The 24,005-nt window shown below is 38.1% G+C and overlaps 1 protein-coding gene across 2 annotated transcripts in view; it reads left to right on the forward strand.

Moving 5' to 3' along the window:
• The first annotated feature begins 867 nt into the window (after positions 1–867).
• Positions 868–24,005, forward strand: part of LOC121865049 (C-1-tetrahydrofolate synthase, cytoplasmic-like) — a 30,075-nt gene continuing 6,937 nt past the window's right edge. Inside the window, exons 1-16 of one of the 2 annotated variants that reach the window (XM_042364378.1) lie at positions 868–1,007; positions 3,748–3,859; positions 5,019–5,080; positions 6,962–7,125; positions 9,141–9,314; positions 9,469–9,605; positions 11,315–11,529; positions 11,846–11,963; positions 12,193–12,410; positions 14,185–14,340; positions 14,804–15,007; positions 15,414–15,517; positions 15,818–15,976; positions 16,728–16,854; positions 18,377–18,529; positions 21,929–22,025. In XM_042364378.1, the coding sequence (XP_042220312.1) occupies positions 933–1,007; positions 3,748–3,859; positions 5,019–5,080; positions 6,962–7,125; positions 9,141–9,314; positions 9,469–9,605; positions 11,315–11,529; positions 11,846–11,963; positions 12,193–12,410; positions 14,185–14,340; positions 14,804–15,007; positions 15,414–15,517; positions 15,818–15,976; positions 16,728–16,854; positions 18,377–18,529; positions 21,929–22,006 (2,256 nt within the window). In that variant the 5' untranslated portion in view covers positions 868–932 and the 3' untranslated portion in view covers positions 22,007–22,025. The remainder of the gene's footprint in view (positions 1,008–3,747; positions 3,860–5,018; positions 5,081–6,961; positions 7,126–9,140; positions 9,315–9,468; positions 9,606–11,314; positions 11,530–11,845; positions 11,964–12,192; positions 12,411–14,184; positions 14,341–14,803; positions 15,008–15,413; positions 15,518–15,817; positions 15,977–16,727; positions 16,855–18,376; positions 18,530–21,928; positions 22,026–24,005) is intronic. The other variant, XM_042364379.1, reaches the window with a different exon arrangement.

The raw sequence follows: 24,005 nt of genomic DNA on the forward strand, positions 1-24,005 counted from the left end.
AATAAAGATGTTGCTTATTTAATGTACAGGTGCTCCTCGAGTTAAGTGCCCAAGGCTTGTTTGTAAGTCCAACTTTACTCTTGTAGATACCAAACATATTGTAAAAAGATTATGGATATTTAGTAAAGCTACCCGGTATATCCTTTAATACAGCCTTAAAACCTGACTTGCTATTCTCCTCTTAGGTAATGTTTGTTCTATCTGGAATTTTCTTCAAAATAATCCAGTCTTATCCACATTAAACACCTGTTCTGGCAGGTAACCCCCCCCCCCCCTTTCAGTGATGTTTGTGTCTGAAAGTTTGTAAGTTGAGCGTTTTTAAGTAGAGGAGCACTTGTGATGTATAATTTTCTTTTTTCAGTCATCTGGTACAGTACTTGCCTCTCATTCAAGCAGTTTACATAATATTCTGTACTTTGTAATTAGTTATTGTATTTTAGTGTCTTGTGTGAGTCATTATATGAAACCGCTTTATCTGTGGTCCTAAAATTATGGGTAGTGTTTGTCTTAAATCTGATTTTGATGACGTAAACACTAATGACAATTTTTCATCGATTATATAGGAGTCCATATTAATAGTAGTGTTATGTAACTAGATATACGTTCATATAACTACCTGAATATTGGGTCATTGTTATAAATAATCCGTTCTTTCAGGTTGACCACAGCAAGTGCAGGCCGGCTCTCCCATGGTATGTTGGGCCGGAGGCTTCATGCCCTGTACACCAAATGGATGCATGGAACTTATCCCGAGGTGAGGAGATTAGACTTTAACACCTAAATTGTATTTCAGAGATAAACTTGACTAAATATTGAATCTTTTCTGGATGTTTTAATTAGTGTATAAAATCTTCATAATAAACAGATCGGGAGCCAAGATCCAAGGAGCAACAGCTGTAGTGTTGGGTCGCAGCAAGATTGTTGGCACCCCTATGGCAGAGCTGTTGAAGTGGCACCATGCAACAGTCACCACCTGCCACTCTCGCACTGTTGACCTCCCTGCTGTGGTATGTGACCTGGTTTATGTTGCATCAGTACTAGTTAAGAATATAATAAAACAGTAGTGACTTGTATGAAACAAATAAGTAGATTTAGATATACAGTCATGCGCCTGTTAACGTCTGACTGAACAACGTCCGATCGCATATACGTCCGTGCCCCCCCAAACCCCACGTGACGCCTGCTGGACCACCACTCCATGACCCCCTGACGGAGACACGATGATCCTCCCCATACTGGTCAGTTATTATGTGTTAAAGGAATATGCTTCCTTACTTAAGCTTTTCTAAGCATTTGCCTACAGGTGAAATGTTAACCTACATCTATTGAGGATAAAATCTTTCACCTACAAATTGACAATAACACATTTTCTGTAATCAGACATAGCTAGTTGCCTCAACAATTGCAAGTTGCAATTGGGGTTGCAATTTCAAATTCTGTGGCATTACTAAAAATAGGTAAGTTTCTGGTGCACTCTAAGATTAAGAGAAAACGGAAGACTCGAGGCGTCCTGATGTGAGGAAAGCGGTTCGTATGACAGGGACCAAATAAAAAAGCATAGCTACATGTTTTGTGGACTACAGTATTATGGTACAGGGTACCAAGTGACAGCACTGATTCCACTTCCTCTATCAAGGAATAAACAATTAAAATTTAAATTGAAAAAAACATTCAAATAAATTACTATCTTAAAATAATCCCTCAATGTAAGTTATATTCACCCAGGTCGTTTGGGTGGAAATTATGAAGAGCTTAGTCACTTAAGTAATGATAAATAAACAAGGCAGGCCTTCAGAGCCAACTGTCAAATCTTATCTCAAATAAATAAACAACAAAAGCGCCAAACATTCTGTCACCTCCCCCCGTCTTCCCACCACCCTCGTGTTCAAAAGATTGGTGATTTCTTTGCTTATTTTATATAATATCTCGGACTAAAGTTAGGAAAATATAATTTGCATTGCTGAAATCCTTGCAAGACAGAGATTAATTTGAATATAAGCGTCATATATTTTGCTCAAGATATAAAATATGTAGTTCATTAGTGTACAATACTGTAGTACATTTTATAAAAAGTTTTTCAACTGTATTTTTGGGTAGATTTACATAGATTTTTTAGTGCAAAGCTGGAGTGCACATGTACTAATTTGATTACGGTACTAAAATTGGTTTGTCTAGTGCAAATTATAGCATGTTTATATTCAAATTAATCAGTATGTTACAAGAATCCCAGCTATGTTAATTATATTCACCCAGGTCTTTTCACTGGCTTTTTATAAGAGAAGCTTAGTCACCTAAGAACTGATAAATATACACGCGTTAGACCTGGGCCTGTGTCAACTGTCAAACGTACTACCTCCCCTCCCCCCACGCCCCCTTGCTCGCTCCCACCCTCTCTCTCCCCCATCTGCTGGCGTTGCTGGAATCCTTGTAAAACAGTGAGTAATTTTAATATAAATGTCATGTATTTTGCACAAGAGATAAAAATTAATCACCTGTATCACATTACAGTAATGATTTAAGAGTAAAAGTGTATATGTACGTATATAGTATTCCACATACACATAAGTATAAATAAAAAGTTTGTGATAATCGGACAACGTCCATTTCGGTTAACGTCACGTTCCAAGAACGTATCTAGGACGTTAACCGGCGCATGACTGTACTTTTACAGTGAAACCCCCATATATAACAGACCTTGATCTAATGTCTTAAATACAGTCCGGTAGGAGGTTGTTTCACTGGAAGGTTTTTGAGTGCTTTGTTGGCCGAGTATTATTTTTAACATTTGTATCTGGCCAAAATATCATTAAAAGACTGCTAAAATAAATAACCTCCAGCTTGTTGTGTGTGTCTCGGTAATGGACGTAAAGAAGGTTATTGGATACTGCAGGCTGCCCTAACTTTTCAATGAGGATGTGTTGGAAAGGTTATTTATTACAGATAGAAGAAATAGATCACCTTAGAAATAAGTGCTTGGTTATCCTTGATCATATTGCTTAAAGTCAATTGTTGTTATTATTGCTATTCAGTGATCTCATATTAAGGTTGTGTAGTGATCATGTAGTGTGTTCAGCATAATGGATTAGTGACTTTGATGGTACAGTACAGTAAAAGATGAACAAGTTCACTTCTAGAGGTCAAATTATGTGTAGTGTGGTCAAAGTCTGCTAGAGGGCAATACAAATGCTCAAAAGTGACCCCAGGTGCCTCACAAATGCTCAAAAGTGACCCCAGGTGCTTTACAAATGCTCAAAAGTGACCCCAGGTGCTTTACAAATGCTCAAAAGTGACCCCAGGTGCTTTACAAATGCTCAAAAGTGACCCCAGGCGCTTTACAAATGCTCAAGTGTCAGGTTTCTAACAAATGCTCAAAGGTGACCCCCCAAGTGCTTACAAGTTTTGTCTGTGCTCATCCACTTGTGTAGAGTTGATCTAGGGGGCACACTCATAAAAAAAGAGTGTTAGTTACCACACTGGATTTCATGTTCTTGTGTTGTTGATCAATCCATCAAGGAGCCATTCTTAGGTGTGAGTGTTGACCAACATGACATTACTTAAAATGCTGTCAGGCTGTCCTTATTAATCCTCACAAATTTTGTATCATTAGAGACCAGCTTTTAATTCTGTTTGTTCAATTTATTTAAGTGTTTTCCCCTGGCCTTCCTGCCTTCAGCTTTACCCATAGTGTTGGAATAGGAAGCCCAGAGAGCAAACTTGAGCCTAACAATAAATTTGTTGTCCCTCTAGACTCGGACAGCTGACATTCTGGTGGTAGCAATCGGCCGACCAGAGTTTGTGAAACAGTCATGGATAAAGCCCGGAGCTGTGGTAATTGACTGTGGTATTAATGCAATCCCAGGTAAGGTCTTGGTGTTCGTTTTTAAGTACCGGTACTGTACATTTATTAAGTGTTGTGCACACGAAGAAAACCTGAACAAGTCCTGTTATTTAGTTCATTGGGAGTTTATTTTTGTAGTTTGAGTTCTGGGAGCACTAAAGGTTCTAGTGATATTCACAACTTGTTCCCCTTTTTCAAAACACATGAACACATCCATTTTCACATGTTAACACTTCACCACCGATTGGCTCTATGGCTGGTCTGGTGGTTAGGAATTTTTTACACACAATTAGCGAGTACAGCTTGAGTGTACCAGAACATGTATCAGTGTTGGTCAAGTCTGGTCTTAACAAGAGTTCTCACTTGGTGCTGTTACATCATTCTCTGGCAGGTTATTATAACAATTCACAACCGAGTCTTTTACGTTAAAATAACAATTCACAACTACTGTCACAACATTGTCAGGTATTACAACAGTTCACAACTACTGTCAACAATATCAGGTTACAACAGTTCATAATTCCTACTCCGAATAAGTTAATTCTGATAATTTTTTCTGTACTTGTGGTTTCTTTAACTTGAGGCTGAGAAGTTTAGTATAAGAAGACCATTAGAGAAGCATTAATTATTTTTACTATGTATCATTGAACATGTTTTTTGAGGTTTAATATCAACCAAGACAATTTATTTGCTGATGAAAACCCTTGATAGATGGCAACACTGGCCAGCATCTATATAGATCACACATGATTCATAACACCCTAGATTCTATTGTTCCATCAGGCACCTTGAGTCTGAACAACTGCAGTCCAGGAACCAGTTGTTCAGACTCAAGGAGTTATAATTTGTAAGTGTTTTGAAATGATGGAATTAAAGATGAAGTGAGAAAAGGTGGTGTGTTGAGGAATTTATTGGTATATGTTTTGAGCTGTGGTCCAGTACCCTACATTTCCTGTTGAAACACACAAGAGCAATATACAGTAATGTGATTCACTAATGTACCGTAATTCATGGTCTCCCTTTCACGTTACAGTATATCGAGGCTTGACTGTACTCACTACTGCAGGATTGATAAATGTTGATAAAGAACAAGTTTCATATACATGATTAAGATAGATGAATAAGTTAGCCAAATGATGATATAGAAGTATTGTTTATTAATGCTCTGTTTACTACTCAGATGCCACCAAGAAATCAGGATCCAGGTTGGTTGGTGATGTTGCTTATGCAGAGGCTTCAAAGGTGAGCCTCTTAAGTGTTGTCTTTATGTAGTGTGTGTGTGTGTGTGTGTGGCTCAGATTTGGTAAATACTTGTCTGATTATTATCACTATTATTCAGATTCAGTAAACAATTGTTGTTATAAAATGAAAAGAAAAACTAGTCCAGTGAGGTAGGTGTCAATCCATATGCAATTAAGTTGGTTTTTTAATGTACTTTGCCATTGGGTCATTACTCACTATCATGGACAACTGTCTCGCCTCACACACGGATTTAACTCTAGTCTTGTAGGTTGGGACCCCACATAACCTTGTGTCAACCTCCTACTAATAATTTCTAAAGTTTGGGTGAAGAAGTTTATGATGAGAATAGTGTGTTATGGTTTACTTTATTTGTGTAATATTTAATGATGAAAGGTATTTAATGCTTGTTTTGAGGTACTTGGATTACTACAAGAAAGTTTTAGCAGTAAAAATCACATTTTATACTCTTTGAAGACACTGATCATAGATTGATAGAAAAAAAGGTAATTTTCCTCTGGGTGGATTACTTTATTTATCTTGTACAGGGGATCCCCAACTTATGAACAGGGTTAAACTTGAAATGTACGCATACAGGTTGACAACCCTTATCCGAAATTCCGAAAAACGAAAAGCTCTAAAAACCGAAAGTTTTTTGTGGGGTTTTTTTTTTTTATTTAAACAGGGATTATTAGCCCAGCCAGGCACAGATCACTGACCCACATCGGGGCCTGGGGGGCAAAAATGTAATAGTAATAATAATTATAATAATAATAATTATTCATAGTAAATAAAATTTTTAATAATTATACACCAAAATAAAATAATAATGATTACAATAATATAATAATAATAATAATAATAATAATAATAATAATAATAATAATAATAATAAAATATAATAATAAAATTAATAATAATAATAACAATAATACTGTAATAATAAAATAATAATACAGTAAAGAAATACAAGAATGAAAAAAAAGATCAAAAGTGAGAAACACGACCTAGACCTATGAATTATTATTATTATTATTATAATTTTTATTATATTTTAGACCCCCAGGCCCCAATGTGGGTCAGTGATCTATGCCCGGGTGGGCTAATACACATAAAAAAAAAACCCTAACCATTCTGAAAACCGAAAAATTCCGAAAACCGAAATGCCTCCGGCCCCAAGGATTTCGGATAAAGGATTGTCGACCTGTACAGTATTTTATTTACCTGATGACTATTTTTTTTACTTTTATTTACTGTATTTTGTCTTTCTATTTCTTCTTTTGTCTTAAATTAAGTGATTTTAGATGTATATAAGGATTTGGCCTTTGATAGTGGAATTTTAAAACATTTTTCTGTAAGTATGGTAAGCACATAGCATGTGTTTTGACTTGCTTACAAATCCGAGTTAAGAACGTCCTCAGGAATGGAACCCGTTCATAACTTGGGGACCCCCTGTACTGTAAAAATAAGTACTGTAGGTAGTCTTTGATTACTTCAGGGGTGATGCTATTGTATACCTTGCCAGCTGTTCACACCCTGTGGGTTGGCATTAGGAAGGGCATCCAGCCATAAAACTTTGCTTCAACATGCCTGATGGCAACTGGGTAAGCTGAGCTGTGCCCATACCCTGGTCTCTGCTGCATTTTCTGGGCTGGTGCCCTGGGGTTATGGTGATGGGGAAGGGTCTGTTCTGGTTTTACCCAATGGCTGCCATCACGTTATCACAGCTAACCCCCAAAAGTATGGAAAATGGGTGTATAATGTTGATAATCATCATTATCATCTTTGTACGGCCAATGGAGTAATGGATGAAGATGAAATATTATGCTGTAGTTAGAGGTCTTGGTTTACATGTACCATAACTTTCTACTCTGGTGTGAACAGGTGGCTTCAGTGATCACCCCAGTGCCAGGTGGTGTTGGGCCCATGACTGTAGCCATGTTGATGCAGAACACAGTCATCTCGGCTCAGAAGGCTGCTGCCCAGATGAAAGTGTCCAAATGGAACATCAGTTATTTACCTTTAGAACTTCTTGAAAAAGTCCCGAGGTTTGTCAGCTTTGTTATGTTGACTATTGTCTGCTTGTATACTGTACTACTTTTAATAATACTTCACCAAAGATTGTTTTAGATATACTGTACTGTACTCTAGGATAATCTCGAGAACTGTTGGTACAGGTATACTATACTGTGCCTTCATTTATGGTAACTATATAACTTTTCTATTTTATGGTGGTAAATTTACATATTCAGATATTTTTAAAATTAGTAAGTTAACTTGGGAGTCTTGCCAATTAAGTTAACACTCACTCATCACTCAGGTGGTCATACTTTTATTGATCACTCGCATTGTAAATTGGAAGAATTTTATTAATCTAGATATTTTTAATGGATACTTTATATATTATATATTTTGCTAATAAGAAATTCTACATTTTGAAGATGATTCATATTTCAATGCCATCAAAATTGTCATTATAGCATAAGCATAAAGGAGGGCCACCTGACTGGTGCCTTGCTCTACGGAACCTCAGCTACTCGGAGAGATTAGAATACCTGCAATTGCCTAGCTTATACTATAGACAGGCGAGGAGCAACCTAATTGAAGTGTATAAACATCTCGGAGGAGCATTACTTGCTCGAATGTACATACCTGGAGAGGTCACAGCTCAAGGTTGAAAAGCTACAAGTCCAGAAAACTGTGAGGGCAAACTTTTTTGGAGTGAGAATTAGGAATTCTTGGAACAACCTGCCAGTGTTGTGACAGCACTGAGTGTGAGCTCTTTCAAGGCCAGACTTGACCAATACTGGAGCAGGTTCTGATATACAGTTTACAGAAGCCACTGCATGCCCAGAATCTGCCAACAGTGCATAACAGAGATGTGACCGACCACCCAAGCTACTAACGAGCTGATCAGTGGCAAAGAGGATAAAAGTAAAAGTAAATAAATTTATAGGAATAAATAAAACGGTACAGAAAAACAGACGTCCTACAATCCACGAGCGTGTATACAATACTTTGGAATAACCGAATAGTGTTGCTGCCAGACATATGAATCGGATATGAATGTGTATCTGATAGGCCAAGCTCTTACACACACAGTATGTTGTCTGTTGGATGGCAGCTTAAAATAGTAACCCAGGCTGATTAGCTGAGTATGTGTGTCCTTGATCTCGGTGTCAGATGTTGTCAGCGGGACATCACCTTGTACACTAAGTAGTGATACATACACACTAATACTTGATATGTTAGTTTCTTTGTCTCTTTTCAGTTGAGCGAGTCACCTGCCTACTAGTGGCTTTCATCTCTTAAATATCCAGTTAGTGTTAGTGTGGTATTAACAGTGCTAAAGATGGAAAAGAAAACTATCTTATTTGATGAGTGACACAGTTCACCATCATCTGTGGTGTTGAGGATAACAGCAGTGATGACGCTCTTTGATTGGAAGATAATTAAAACTTTTATTTACTGGTTAATTTTTCCTTTGTGAAAAAAAGTATTTCAAAATGTTGATCTAGAAGTAAAATGAAAGCTTTGAGGCCACAGCCACAATGAATGTTGGAGTGAGTAGAAAGTGTCCTTTACTCTTAGCTGCTAATTTGTGAGATTTTAGCTACAGTCATAATCAGTGTTGGAAGGAGTAGAAAATATATGCTATTGATAAACACACAGGTCTTGTCATTGTCCATTTCACTTCTTTGAAAAATTTTGAGTTTTTACAACAATAACTTCATGAAGCCCTGAACAAAATGGATCCAGTTTAGTGGTGGTTGTTCCTTTGAGAAGAAAAAACTGAAAACTTTTGATATAAGGAAACTTAAGATTTAAGGCCAGTAACCTTAAGCAACACTGGTGAGGAAGTTGTTGCTAATTTAAGAAACTGAAAAATATTTGTTCCCCTAAATATTCCTGGCTAATTAGGGGCCTGTTTAATGTGGTAGTTTGTTTTTCATTAAATCATTACATATTAAAGACACAATAATATTTAATATTGAATCCACAGAAATTAACATTATTTTTATATATAGTAATTTAGTACAAAGTAATATCCCTATAATTTCAGTGATATTGAGGTGGCTCGTGCTCAGACACCAAAGGACATTGCAGAACTGTCAAAGGAAATAGGACTGCTTGGGTCAGAAGTTGATCTTTATGGTAAAAAGAAAGCCAAGGTGTCCCTTTCAGTCTTACAGCGACTTGTTTTTCAAAAAGATGGGAAATACGTCGTCGTGGCCGGGTGAGTATAGCCGGGTCGCAGCTGTTGATGAATTGTAAACACTCTTGAAACTGTCATGTGTTGATCACTTGAAACTATAATATCATTTGCTTGTAGGTGTCCCATGCCTTAAGTGCTTCTGTTTGTATTACTAATGCTCTCTTCTGTACCTTAGAATTACTCCTACTCCCCTGGGTGAAGGCAAAAGCACCACCACCATTGGCCTGGCACAAGCATTGGGAGCCCACCTGAAGACGAATACTTTTGCTTGTGTCCGACAGCCCTCACAAGGTCCTACATTTGGCATAAAGGGTAAGTAGTAATAGTCTCATTCTTCATCCATTTGTCTGAGCTGGTGTTGGTGTCTGTAGGGTTTATGGTAGAAATCTTCCCATATCTTAAGTGACTTGAAACAGTGAAATAAACAAGATGAAGAGTGATAGTTCCAAGTTCTCTTGATCTTGACTGTCAAAGTAACATTAGTTGGTATTTTCCCATTATGCGTTGATTGTGTATGTAAAGTAAAAATAAATGTTGGTACAGATACGACCTAAGTAGATGCTTGATGAGTCTCTTTTAATGCCCCACTGTGTATAGAGTAGTAAAGGCGTAGTGTTGCTTCCGTCTGTACTCTCATACATACTGCCTGGCCACACACACACACACACACACACACTACTGACCAAACAGTATTAGAAGTTACAATCACTTAAAGTTTTGTATAAAAGGTTGATGACTAATCTGTGTTTTTGATCTTGGTTAAACTTTTGTGTTTATCTCATTTTAGAAATAACCTTCATGGTCAAAATATAACACAGGTCATCATGTCTCACAGATAGTTACTGTGTTAGATAAGCTTCATCATTAGTGCAGACCTTGAAATTATGATAAAATCCTTCAAGACAAATCAGTTAATTTACTATTGTCTTGAAGAATGTGTTCATTACCAAACTTGTTTGTGATTAATAAAATGCAGTAATGTATTGTATAGTGGCCAGGTAGTGTGTGTAGGACTGGTCATGTGAGCAAGGTAAGATGTCTGTCACAGTCAGGACCGGTGTTCATACAGCTGTCTGTTGAAGTTAAATAAAAAATCTTAAAGCTTTAATATTTTGTTAATTCTGTCGCTTTTCCATGAATTTTCGTCTTTCCTAGAGCGTATTGTTTCTGCCAGACCGGCTTGTGCCAATTTCCGTTGTCAGTTCGAGCTCCACACTCGATGATGAGGGATAGTTATAGAAGATACAACTTTGAACACAGAAAATAACTGTACAGTATTATTTTCAATGTACAGTAAACCCTTGATAACTCGGCACATACGGGGACTCTGGCCTTGCCGAGTTAACCCAAATTCCAACTTATCGAGGCACTTCTCTCCTATGAAAATACTTGTACAACGTAAAAAATTATCGACCCATATGTGTACATGTAATTACTAACTGTAAAAAGGTAACACTTACCAGCACTGTAGGTGAAGAATGAGGCATCATAATAGGTGACACAGATGCCTGGTAGGTGACAGGGGCATGGTGACACAGGCATGGTAGGTGATCCAGGTGGCTAGATATGCCGATATTTTCCCAGATAATTTTATATATTTCGGCATTTCCCGAGTTATACAGTACAGTACTAATACATTCTGAGACCATGGCGAGGGTTTACTGTCTTCAGTATCACATTCTTAAAAACATTTCTTAAGTTTACAATTTTTATTGAGGTTAATTTTCCTAAATACAGTACATACAGTATACATCCGATATGTTTGTTTACATTAGAAGTGCTTGGCCGGGGTTTGCAGTTGACGAATAACAATACATACGTGTGTATCACAAGGGAACGCTCAGAGAAAATAACAATCCTTCGGAAAGTTTATACACGAAAATAACTCTAAAAGTGTCAGGTGTGATGTCACTTTAACTGTCTAATGTTATGTTTTCCTGCATGCTTACCAGACCTATGTAGTATTAAGAGGTAAACAATCACTGGAGTATAACTAATGTGTTATGTTGGGGGTCCTACAGGTGGTGCTGCTGGAGGAGGGTATTCTCAGGTGATTCCCATGGATGAGTTTAACCTCCACCTGACCGGAGACATCCATGCCATCACAGCTGCCAACAACCTCTTGGCTGCCCAGATTGATGCCAGGATGTTCCACGAGTCCACCCAGACTGACAAAGCCCTGTATGGTAGACTGGTTCCTAACATCAAGGGTGTTCGTCAGTTCTCACAGATCCAGGTTTGTTGGTTATTGTGGTTCATGGGAATAACATCACTGATTATATTGATGGGCGGACTCTGGGTGTCACTGACTCCTGTAATTTGAGGTAAATGGGTAAGTATTAAGAAATACTGTACGATGGCTGAAGAGATAGTGAGGAAGCATGAGAAGTGTAACCAATGTTGAAAAATAATCAGTGTCTTTAGTGAATAAGTTGCTAAAGTAACTTGTGTATTTCTTGAATATTTTCTTGCGTTACAAATTTTGTGTCCCGAGTACTGTTGTCATATTACTTAGGTTCAGTAATACTCTTTAAATTTTCTCGGCACAACAGGTGAACCGCTTGAAGAAATTGGGTATTGTAGAAACTAACCCTGACAAATTGTCTGAGGAGGAGATAACCAAGTTTGTGCGTTTAAACATTGATCCAGCGACCATTACCTGGCAGAGAGGTTAGTTCACATCTTACTGTTGATTATTCTAGCATGGCTGACCTCACATATTAATGAAGTGAGGCATCTTGGTCAACCTTATGCTCTGTTATATCCTCCCTCATATTTTAACCAGCTTTTCTTTTCCCAACATTATTGTAAAATTATTATTTTTTTATTGCTAAATTCTTAGTTATATATTTTGGGAAATTGCATGAAATTAACTGACTAATAATGCATCTGTCCGAAGTTATGGACACAAATGACCGGTTCCTGCGGAAGATCACCATTGGCCAGAGTCCCACAGAGAAGGGCAACACGAGAGAATGTCAATTTGACATCACAGTGGCAAGTGAGATCATGGCCATCTTGGCTCTGACGACCTCCCTGTCAGACATGAGGGAGCGGTTGGGGAAGATGGTTGTTGCCTCTGATACATCTGGTAACCCTGTCACTGCAGAAGACTTGGTGAGCAACTCTGTCTCAGGAATATCTTGTTTGAAGCTGTGTTGAAGTTACAGTAATGATTAACCCTTACGCCCCGGGCTAGGGTGCCGCCGGCCTTACCCCCAATGCAGGGTAAAATGAGAAAGATCAACTTTTCCAAAAATAAATTTTAACCTTTATAAATGATAAAACAATAAAAAAGAAATAAGAAAACTATACATTGTCCCTCAATATTCTTCTGTGGCGCCTCAATGACGAGGCAAATAAAGGGAAAGTTTATTTTTATTTTTATTTATTTATTTTTTTTTTTTTTTTTACATCAAGTGCTTGCTGTCACTATGCACTTAGGGGTCATTTTTCCACTTGCCTTTGTGTCCGAGTTGGCCAATAATGCATATATTTACTGATCATAATACTCGTATCTTATAAATAATTCATTTATAATTTATTTTATTTGCATTTCTCTTCATAAGCAGTTCTCAGCAACACACACACGCAGTCTGTCGTCAGGCTTTGTTTGGGAGAGCACGTAGGTCATACAAATAATTATTGGAATAATAATTCCACAAATAAATACATTTCTAACATAATCGAAGCATTATCATCTAGTAATACTAAACTAAAATAAAACTACACAACTTTTAGTAATATTACTTTGATACAACATGATAAAATAGACAATGAAAATAAACAAACAAGTTATTTACCAAGAAGCTTCCCTCTGACGGCTCGTAAGAGGGAGGGAGGTAAGAGGGCTAATTTTAGCTTGTCTTTGTGTCCGAGGTGGTCACTAATGCATATATTTACTGATCATGACACTTCTCTCTGTGTGTTTGGTATAGCAAGTAATACGTACATAAAATAATAATAATTCCACAAATAAATACATTTATAACATAATCATAGCATTATCTTCCAGTAATACTACACTACAATACAACTACACTACTTTTGGCAATATTACTTTGATACAACATAATAAAATGGACAAACAATGAAAATGAAACCAACGAAATCAGTATTTACGTTCAGGAAGCTTCTCTGTGGTTGGTGTGGTGTGATAGACAAATAGTCACAAGGGAACCTGATAACCCGCTCTGGGCATTTAAACAGTGGCAGTAAAAGGCGAGCGTTCTGGAACGTCACCCGGGGCCAAAGGGTTAATAATGTTGATAACTATTTAGTTTGTTTAATTTTTTATTAGAATGTAATTGCATAAAGTCGTTAATTCCACATATTGTGTTGGCATTTTGAGGAGATAGGCAACAGCAGATTCAAGAAGAGGTATAAATTAGAAGTTGATGACAGAAACAGAAGACCAAGGATGAAGAACAGGAAGGGAGGGAGATGGAAATGCATGAAGCAGCAGTGTGATGTGTGGACCAGGCTGAAAGATATTTATCAGGATAGTTGTGCTGGGTATGCCTGGGTGTACGTTATTATGAAGTACGTACATGTAAATCCTATGAGTACTGTATCTTGAGGCCTTGTTGTGGACGAGGACCACCATAGCAGAACACATGGCCTGGCAGTTAGAGAGGATAAACAGTATAAGAAGGGTGTGTGTGTGTGTGTGTGTGTGGGGCTCTTCATTTTGGTTGACTTGTACACTTAATAGGAACAAACTTGTAAAGAAAGTGAAAGTGAATATCATTTGGCAAGATTTGTTTGCTGTTGTGTGAGGTTTCTAGATTGAGAAAATTGCTTCAGTTATTTGTTAGATGTAAAAACTGAATTTAACTGTAGGGTTTATATTTTTAAAACGCTCGATGGCCTTTGGTTTTTATCTTTCTAGGGAGCGAGTGGTGCACTAACAGTCCTCATGAAGGATGCCATCCAGCCTAATCTCATGCAGACCCTGGAGGGCACACCAGTGTTTGTACATGCTGGACCATTTGCCAACATTGCCCATGGCAACTCTTCCATCTTGGCTGATAAGATTGCACTTAAGGTAATTTTTCTTATGACTAGAACAGACAATTATTGGGCATGTCTAAAACTCGTGTGTAGTTAAATGCAATTCTTTTAGATTAATTATTGAATAAACTATTGTTACTCATGCCATCAAGGCTAAATGAGTAGGGGAATTAGCACCATCTGTCTATTTGTCTGTATACTGTAGTTACCAAGCTGTGTATGTCAACATACCTCAAGAACAGAGATGGCTACAGTGTTTGTTATTGTCGTGTTCTCATCTTAAGTTCAAGCATTAGAAAGATTTTCAGATTAAATGGCCAAAAGACAAGGCCACAGCATTGAGTATATCACCACCTGGCATGCATTAGCACCTCTTTCGAGTAAAGACTACTTGCAAGTTTATTTTGGTTATTTTTAAAACCAACGTGCAGGTCCCATTTGTTCAATTTAATCACATGGTTTAATAGTGCAGTATATTCCATTCAACATTACCACAGCTGGTTGGTGCAGAGGGCTTTGTGGTGACAGAAGCTGGCTTTGGTGCCGACATAGGTATGGAGAAATTCTTCAACATCAAGTGCCGGTACTCTGGTCTGGTGCCCAACGCTGTGGTTCTGGTGGCCACGGTACGAGCCCTCAAGATGCACGGTGGCGGTCCTACCGTCACACCGGGAGTACCTCTCCCACCCGAGTACACTAAAGTAGGTTGATGGGGGATTGCTTTACACACTTGATGCCAACCATTGCATAGTATGGAGGATTGCAGGTCAATTGTTTTGTTTTCTTTACTAAGCTCCAGCCAGCCTCACTTAATCATTAGAATTGAAGTCTGTTAGGAATGGTTATGTTAGGACCCATTTGACTGATTACCGTAAGAACTAAACTGCTTAATAATGTAGGAAAAACCTGGAACTCCTTACTCAATGGATGCTGATTATTAATACAATATTAGCACAGTCATTGAGGACACCTGGTGACCATCAGGACTCTGGCAACTGCTCCCAAAGTGTGATAATGGCCCCATAGTGACAATGGCCCTCATAGTGTGACAGGACTACTTATGCTCAGTAATTTTTCAGGGTATTAGTCAAACTTTCTCTTTACCAGGAAAACTTGGAGCTAGTTGAGGGAGGCTTCAGCAACTTGAGGAAGCAGATTGAAAATGGTAGGATATTTGGTATCCCAGTGGTAGTAGCCATCAACTCCTTCATGTGAGTATAGCTGTTGTGTTCTTTGTAAATAAGAATGAAATTAATGAAGTGTTATATATAGGAGTCATTCAGTTGTTGGTGTCATAGTCTTTGATTTTGTACAAGTTGTCTACTGTAAAGGTTGACCCTTCTGTAAGGGATAAACTTTTTTTGTTGAATTATTAGTCTCTTTCTCTCTCGTATATAGATTGTGAATTAATGAGGTGTGACTAAAAAAGAATTGCACAAGACCAGCTTCATGAGGGTTTAGTAATGAAAATGAAGCTCTCAAAATTATGATGTAAATTGTGTTATTTTCAGAACTGACACAGAAGCTGAACTGAATCTGATGAAGAAGCTGGCCATAGATGCTGGTGCTGTTGATGCTGTTATCTGCAACCACTGGGCCAAGGGAGGAGCTGGAGCAGTCCAGTTGGCAGAGGCTGTTGTTGCTGCCTCAAACCAACCTTCAGATTTCAAGTAAGAACTGGTGGCTGCTGGTAGATGGCCAAATGGATAGATGACGTTACAAAATTACTGTCTGTAGGAAATAGATAAATGAATTGGCAAAGGACTGCTGTATGATACTTACAAAGGTCATTATTATTATTTAATCAAAATTATTCAAAAACAAATGTGTCCACCTTGAAATATGAAGCATTGGTAACCACTCATCTGTAGTAGTGGAGTTGTGGGAGAAAGCTAAGTATAAAGAATCTAGTACTGTATATGCTTCTGATAACCCGAGGAAGGTAACCCACATATCCGAGACATTTTCCATGAATTTGTGTCTTCCATTGCATACGGTTTGCAAGTTCTTCACTTTTGTTATAGATACAGTTAATGAACTTGTGTAATGCTCTGTAAGTCTGGAGCAACTGAAGTTTGATTTTATATTTTTAGATGTGAATGTGTGTGGCTGTTGATGACAAGTGCAAGAGTCATTTAATGTGGAAGCTTGAAGATAGATAACATGCACATGACATTGCCTTTGATTGCTTGGAAAATGTCTGTGAATTTTGGAAGGTGGGTGAGTGAAAACACAGGAGAAAACTTCAGCATTCACAGAATTTTGTGCGATCCATTTCATAATTTTGCAGGATCTCCTTTTGAAGTTTTGTAAGACCCGTCTTTAAATCAGGTGATAAGTTATAGAAAACAAGTCTTAAGTTTGTCCTTGTACAGATATTTATGGAATGAATTGACTAAATGTTGGAGCTCTTCATTTTAGGTTCCTGTACAACTTGAATCATCCCATAGAGGACAAGATTCGTGCCATTGCCCAGAAGATCTACGGCGCTGACGACATAGAGATCCAACCTGAGGCGCAAGAACAGATTAACCGCTACCGGAAACAGGTCGGGACACACAAACAAACACACACACACACACACACACTGTAGTCTTTTGTATGGGTTATATAGGATGCCTTACATCCACAACTGAACAAAACCTGCATATTGATCTAAAATATGTTGCTTCTTTTTTTTTTCTTCATCTATGCATGTTGCTGTGGTGTAATGGTCAGCATGCTCACCTCACGAGCGAGCGGACTCGGGTTCAATCCCCGGGCAGGGTGAAACTATGGGCAAGTTTCTTTACGCATTTGCCTCTGTCTACCCAGCAGTAATTGGGAACCTGGATGTTAATCGATTTGCGGATTGTGCTCCGGGGTAATGGTTAGCCAGTGCAGTTAACGAGTTGTCTGGTCTTCTCGGACTATTCCTTGACACTGTGTGTAGCTTGTTAACTTAGGGTGTGGTTGTTATGTTAGCGACATCTTCTACACCTGAAACACTGGGTCATGCAGCTCATTAACTTAGGGTGTGGTTGTTATGTTGGCGACAGCTTCTACACCTTAAATAAATTCATGCCAAGGTGGCCCTTTGGCCGGCTATCCTCGTTACACGATGGGCAGCATTATTTATTTATATTTGAAAACCCAATTGGCACTGATGTTGGACTCTCGGTATTGTCTTATTTTTTTTCTGGCAATTTGTGGACTTGTGATTGAGTTTAGTACAGTATTTCCAATATACAGTACGGCCCAATTTGTGATCCATCTTGTATTTTTGTCTTGCACTTGGGTTTCCTCTATAGATCCCTCACACAGTGTAGAGGAGCTATGTTACACCCACAAGCTGTAGTTGTTTTGTCAGTGGCATTCACCGGCATTAAGCTTTTGTGGTCCATTGGTTATAATTTAGTAGCCAACCACTCTCCCCGTTCATTTTGTATCTGAAATGTAACAATTTAGTTCTGCGGGTTACCTACCTTTTCATCAAATAACACTTGATTACTCTGTCAGTTATGGTTAATTCACCTCAGTAGTTACTTTCAATCTTGTTCATTTACATATACATTAATGTATAGTATTTACTTCATTATCATGGTTTTTGGATTTGTTCTGGAGGGTTATAGTTTGTCTGATCTCTCCAGTAGCAGGTAACTGTACCAGTGGTTTAAATGGAAAGATGATCCATATATGACTGGTTGGTTCTACTTGACTGAAGTATAATACAGTTTATATAATAATTAAGTTATCCAACAATTTTCTGCTGTGTTTTGTGAGGCTTAGTGCGAGTCTTGTTGGTGATTGATGGGTGCACATATGATCAAATGATTCCAAGTACTGTACTCAATTGTTAGTACAGTAGTTACTCTCAGAATGGCTGTCATCCCATTTGTATGACATTGCCAGGAATGAATTATCCTCATGTGATTGGCGTTGTTATTAGACTTTATCGTAATTTATTAGTCTTATGGTGATCAATACCATTGAGAGACTAATTGATACATTGCCGTTATTGTAGTGAACGAAACAATGTTTAGGAAACCGCATATAGTGCAGTATTTTGGTTGATATATTGGCTTTTTCAGGGCTTCAATGACCTTCCAATATGTATGGCTAAGACTCACCTGTCCCTGACATCAGATCCTAGTAAGAAGGGCGCACCCACAGGCTTCAAAATTCCCGTTAGAGACGTACGAGCATCAGTCGGTGCCGGCTTCCTCTACCCTCTTGTAGGAACGGTAAGTACCCCCACACACTGCTCTTGTATGAGGTGCATGATGTAGGTCTTGAGTGGGTGTGAACTGTCTTGTATTAGTCTAATAATTTGACAGTGTAAGGTTTAGTGGTATGATTATTAGTCCTGTATTATGATTTAGGTTTTGCAAGTCCCTTATACCAGATCATTTAATCACCCTAATATTGCATGACTCTTAAGGTTTACTACTTAACTGTGTATTATCTAAAGCATTTACCTGTATTTGTGGAGTACTGTATACTTGTAGACTGGTAGAGTACAATGGCAACCCAGGTGTTGTGATGTAAACCATTACATGCCAGAATATGAAATGTTGCCTGTGTCAGTTTGTCCCGATTTTTACTTCAAATTATTGAATATTTTGCTTAACTTAGTCTTTTTATCCTGCTTGTTTATTTCTGGGTACCTGAATGGGCAGGCTGCGTCAGTGGGGAGGATCTGCTTGGTATACAAACTACAGTATTACCCCGCTTTACGCGGTTTCACTTAACGCGATTTCTCATATACGCGGTGCCTCGCCAGAACCGAACTTTCACTTAACGCGGTTCATCTACTCATATACGCGGGAAGCGGCGCGGGCACGATGCGCACAAGGTCGCCCAGTCATCAAAACATTACCGAGTTCTTCACCCACCACAGCCGGCCCAAGTCAGTGATATTAATTATAGTGAGGATATGGACTTATATGGACTTTGAGGGGTTTGACAAAGAGGCCCTGCAAGCCTCTGTGGTAGATAGTGATACAATTGATACAAGTGATACAGGTGAGGGCCAATAATCTGCCCTCTGCCTCGGAACCAACCCCCCATCCCCGTGTGCCCACCCATCTTTTCTACTAATGTAAGTGTTAAAAAACCTAATATTATTGATATTTCTCTTAATTATTAATTGCGTGTGCATACCATCATAAAGTTAAGATAATATTTTTACTACAACATAGTTGTGTGTCATCAAAAAGTGGAGTTTGGGGGTCGGGCCAGTCTCTATTGGAATTAATCCCATATGTTCTGTTGTTCCATTTACGCGGATTTCACTTAACGCGGTACCCTGTGGGTTCAATTGACCGTGTAAATCGGGGTACTACTGTACTGTACTGGAATATTACATTGTTATCCACAGCTTAATATAGTTAGGTTCTATGGTGTTTGTGCTTTGGTGCTCCATGATTTGAGAACCTATTATGTCCCTGTTAGAGAACTTGGTCACTTGTCCTTGATCTTCCTGTATAAAACATTGGTAGGCTTGTGTAGTTTCATGTCGGTAATAGTTTGGTTAAGTTTAATGGTCGTGCAGTTTTTCTTACATTGCTGTGGCTCCAGTTTGATATGAAATTTTCTAGACAGAAATATTGGAGGAGTGGGTATATGAACCTGAAACAATTTCATTTTCCTTCCAGTGGTACTGTACTGTATTGAGGAAGTGATGTGTTGTAGCCTCTTGATGGTCTGTTTGAATACTGTACCTGTAGAATTAGAACACAGACTAAAACTGTGTACATAAACATAAGACTCAAGTGCTGGAATAGATTCTATGGTGGCCCTTACGAGATGTTCTACGGAATAATTACTTGGGACACTACTGTACTTGTGGCATTGTCTTAGCTGTGTCGTGTGGTATTCTGGATTCTTCGTGGTCAGTTTTATCTTGTCAGTGGTGTTCGTCCTCTTGTCTGGTACAGTGTTGATGTGGGTTTGTTATATAAATCTACCCCTTTATGAAGGCAGTCTGTGGCAAGGTAGTGTTTAGTGCAGTCAGACGTGATGCAATGTTAAATATGTGTGAAAGTTGTTGACAAGTATAGATGAAGAGTTAGGCTTTAGAATGGAAATTGGCAGAGAAAAAGAATATATAAATGCAAGAAAGGCAAATTTGGATTAAGAAAAAGGAAGTTTTTGAATTCGTTGTTTGATATCAACTAATTCAAAAACTTTATCATGAGATTGGATGAACATGAATGGTGAAAATGTTAAGTACGTACTGAAGATGAACGGGATGGCGAAGATGATGTAAAGGGAGGAGAGCATTAATGAGGGTAAGAACAAAGTAGAAGTACCATGTGGGTGAGATGGGTGTTAGTATGATTTAGGGAGCATTGTTGTGCTTGGTTAAAATTCTTAAGTTGAAAGGTTCATTTAACCCCCAGCTGTGTAGTGGTAGGTACTGTGTGGATGTTGGCAAGTGATGAAGTGCTTTGGTTGTACTGTAGCAACAAGTACAGTGTGACAGGCCTTGCTTTCGGAGGATTCAGTTGGAAAAGAATGTGTGAAGTTAAGGGGAAGTGCTAGTAAGAGAAAGCTGTGTATTTTGCTGTTTCTTAAGGATTGGAAATATGCCAGAAATGCTCCTTTTCCCCCATTTTTTATGGACTAATTAAAATGGCTAAAAATATCTTTGATATGATAGTTACTAAAAACTATAACCCAAGACCGTTTTTAAAATGGAAGTGGCTACTTAGCCGGGAATTCTCAGCCTGGTAGCCTGGAAGCTACTTTGCCGGAAAACCAATCATGATGAGCTGGTGTGCTCAGTGACTGTATTCTCGGCTAATTCGTGTGCTGTTCCAGCAGTACACCATAGGTATATATCGATCATATTATAAAGAAATGTATTAGTAGAATTAATATAATTTATAGTCATAATTTTTTATGTGAAAATTTTTACATGTGAGTACAATAGTAGTTTCCTGTCAATTTTATTTATGAATTCAAATGTGGTGTAAAGGTTGTGTAATGCTAGAAACCTGTCACCTTACTCTTCACCTCTCCTACCAGGCAGGTCTGTTAAATTCACATATAAAAAACTTATCCTCTCATGAGCTCATGTTCCTTGGGTGGTGAGGTCAGAGAACCTTCAGACCTTGGCTTATGAGCTGGAAATTGTACTGTATAGATCTACTTTACTGTACAGTACTCTGTAAATCTCCCTCTGTACTTTATTTAGTTTGTTTGATGACTTGATACATGAAATATCTTGTTCCTGTGGTTTATTTGTACTTTAGATGACTTGTGCGAAGCTTGATACATGGCAAGATGTCGAGTTGAAGAATATTGGAAAACAAGATGTGTTCAGTTGTGGCAGAGATTCTAGAAAAAAAAAATTTCTATCAATACATTTTTTCAAAATGGGTGATACTGCATATACCTACAGTGTAATACTAGAACAGCACATGAATTAGTCGAGAATACCATCGTTGTGCTCGCCAAATCGCTATGATTGGTTTCCCGGCAAAGTAGCCTCCAGGCTGCCCGGCCGAGAACTCCCGGCTAAGTAGTCACTTCCATTTAAATTAGATCCTTTGGTGTTTTTATTTTTTGTTTTAGTTGTTATTTTGAAGACTAGATATTTGTCAGATTTAAGCATGATCATGTGTGTTACCTCGTAGAAGGAGTGTGGGCAAGTCCCACGTCCACCCACGCTGGCTCGTGGCTTGCAATGGCTGCGACGCCTCACGCCAAAGTGAGGCCTCGGTAAAATTTGAGGTGAGTTGATGCAATTAAAGATGATAAGGACTATAGTGTTAGTGCCTCTTATGTTGTAAGATATCTTGTGTGAGTGAATGGCAGAGATCATAGCTAGTCACTTCCTATCACAAGTTTTATCTCCCAAACTTTCTCCATTTCTAATTAAGCAGTTGCACCAAGTCTCTCAACAATATGCAATTAATCTATTTAAAGTTTAATCTACAACGAGTAAAGTGAATCGAGATTTCCATTACTATTTTCACATTTCCTGAATGCTTCATAATTATTCATTCTTCTTGGTAAGTGGACTATCTAATGTGGCCTCTGTCTATATATTTTAGCTTCTCTAAAACCATTGAATCATTGGCTGTTAAAATTAATCCACTCGGTCATTTGGTTAATTCACGAAGTTAAGTGATCTACACAATTGTCTTGGTTTGTATTATCAGGTTCATAATATGGGTGTTTTGTTCCTATCAGAATTTAAGGGGCAAGTGTGTGTAGATTCTTGTGTATGAACATAGCCATGAACCACCTCTTAAAGTGACCGACTTTATTGGCAGTGCTGAAAGACGTACTGTTGGCATCTGTGTTGAATATCAGAAAAATTCTCTTTGAATCAATAATCAAGAGTATGGGAACATTGAGGGATGTAGCAGGTATAGATGTATAGGACAGTAGTGGGAAGTTACAACAAAACAAAATGGTAAGGATAGAGAAATGAATTCATGAGTAGGAGAGAGAAGGGGACCTTACCTTTACAACCCTCCAACATTGTGATTCCTGCGTGGTCAAGGCTTATTAGGCTTCCTCGTTACAGTCGAACTTAATTTTGTAACTAATATCCCAGGTCTAATACATCTAATAGTCTTGCTATTAAGCCCATGAGAATTGTAAGCGCTTCTCTAGGGTAATGTACGGTGAAGGATAAAGTCGGATCTTTAAACATTTCAGGTAAAAAAAGGTTGGCTGTGTGGTTTAGGGTTCATGTGTTGATGGTTACTGAGTACTGTACCAACCCACTTGGGAATGGAGAATGTTGAGAGATAGAACATAATTTTTTGTTTTTCATTATAAACTTCAGTGTTGAGCAATGGAATATACTGATGTAAAATCATTAGGTTTACTTATGAGATGAAACTTGTACAATAATTTCAGTGGTTTTATTTGTTGTTGATACTTTCACGTCTGAGTACAGGATGGAGTGGCCTCATTGTGGTAAAGGAGCCATTAAGATTAATGAAGGGAAAGTGAGCGGATATTAACCTGGCATGAGCAATTGAACTATATCGAGCTTACTATTTGTATTTGTAAAAGCTTGAAGACTGGAGTGGTTTCCTTCTTAAGCTTTGCTTTAAATCTTACAAAATATGCTTGTTAGATTCATAAGCTTTTGCCTACATTAAAATCTCCTGCTCTTTGCCTCCCCCTAGAAAAAAAACCTTTTATTGTACAGTACTTACAAACATTTTAATGCCTAAAGCTTATGTAACACTTCATGTATGATTAAACTTAACCTTTAAGAATCTTTTAGTAAATAGCATTGGTTTAGTTTCATACTTCCACTCCATTACTGGTACTGTACAGTACGTATTATATATAGTAGAGGTCTTGGGTGTTGGGGTGAACCAGACTCAGTTGTATCATTCACACAGCAGAAGAGAGAGAGTACACTAGTAATTAGGTTCTCGGGTCAGGTTACAAAGGGGCTGGTGATTTATTAAGTTTGTCTAATCAAATATAACCAGAGAAATAATGTTGGCAGTTATTTGAGAATATGGAAATACTGTACTGTCATCTCTCTAGGTCTTTGTTGTGGACATTGCCTAGGAAGGAGAACTTTTAATGAGAGGAGAGTTACAAGTGTTGATTCCAGTACAGGTTTTGTTTTGAGCCGACCAATGGCCAATTTGGAGCTTGATCTTAATCTTCCAAGTAAATTTGTAGTAAATTGTGGAAGATTTCAAAGCATATTTAAAACTACAATACATTATGCAG

The sequence above is a fragment of the Homarus americanus genome, unplaced genomic scaffold, assembly GCF_018991925.1.
Source record: "Homarus americanus isolate GMGI-L3 unplaced genomic scaffold, GMGI_Hamer_2.0 scaffold2539, whole genome shotgun sequence".
In the NCBI taxonomy this organism is placed as follows: Eukaryota; Metazoa; Arthropoda; class Malacostraca; order Decapoda; family Nephropidae; genus Homarus; species Homarus americanus.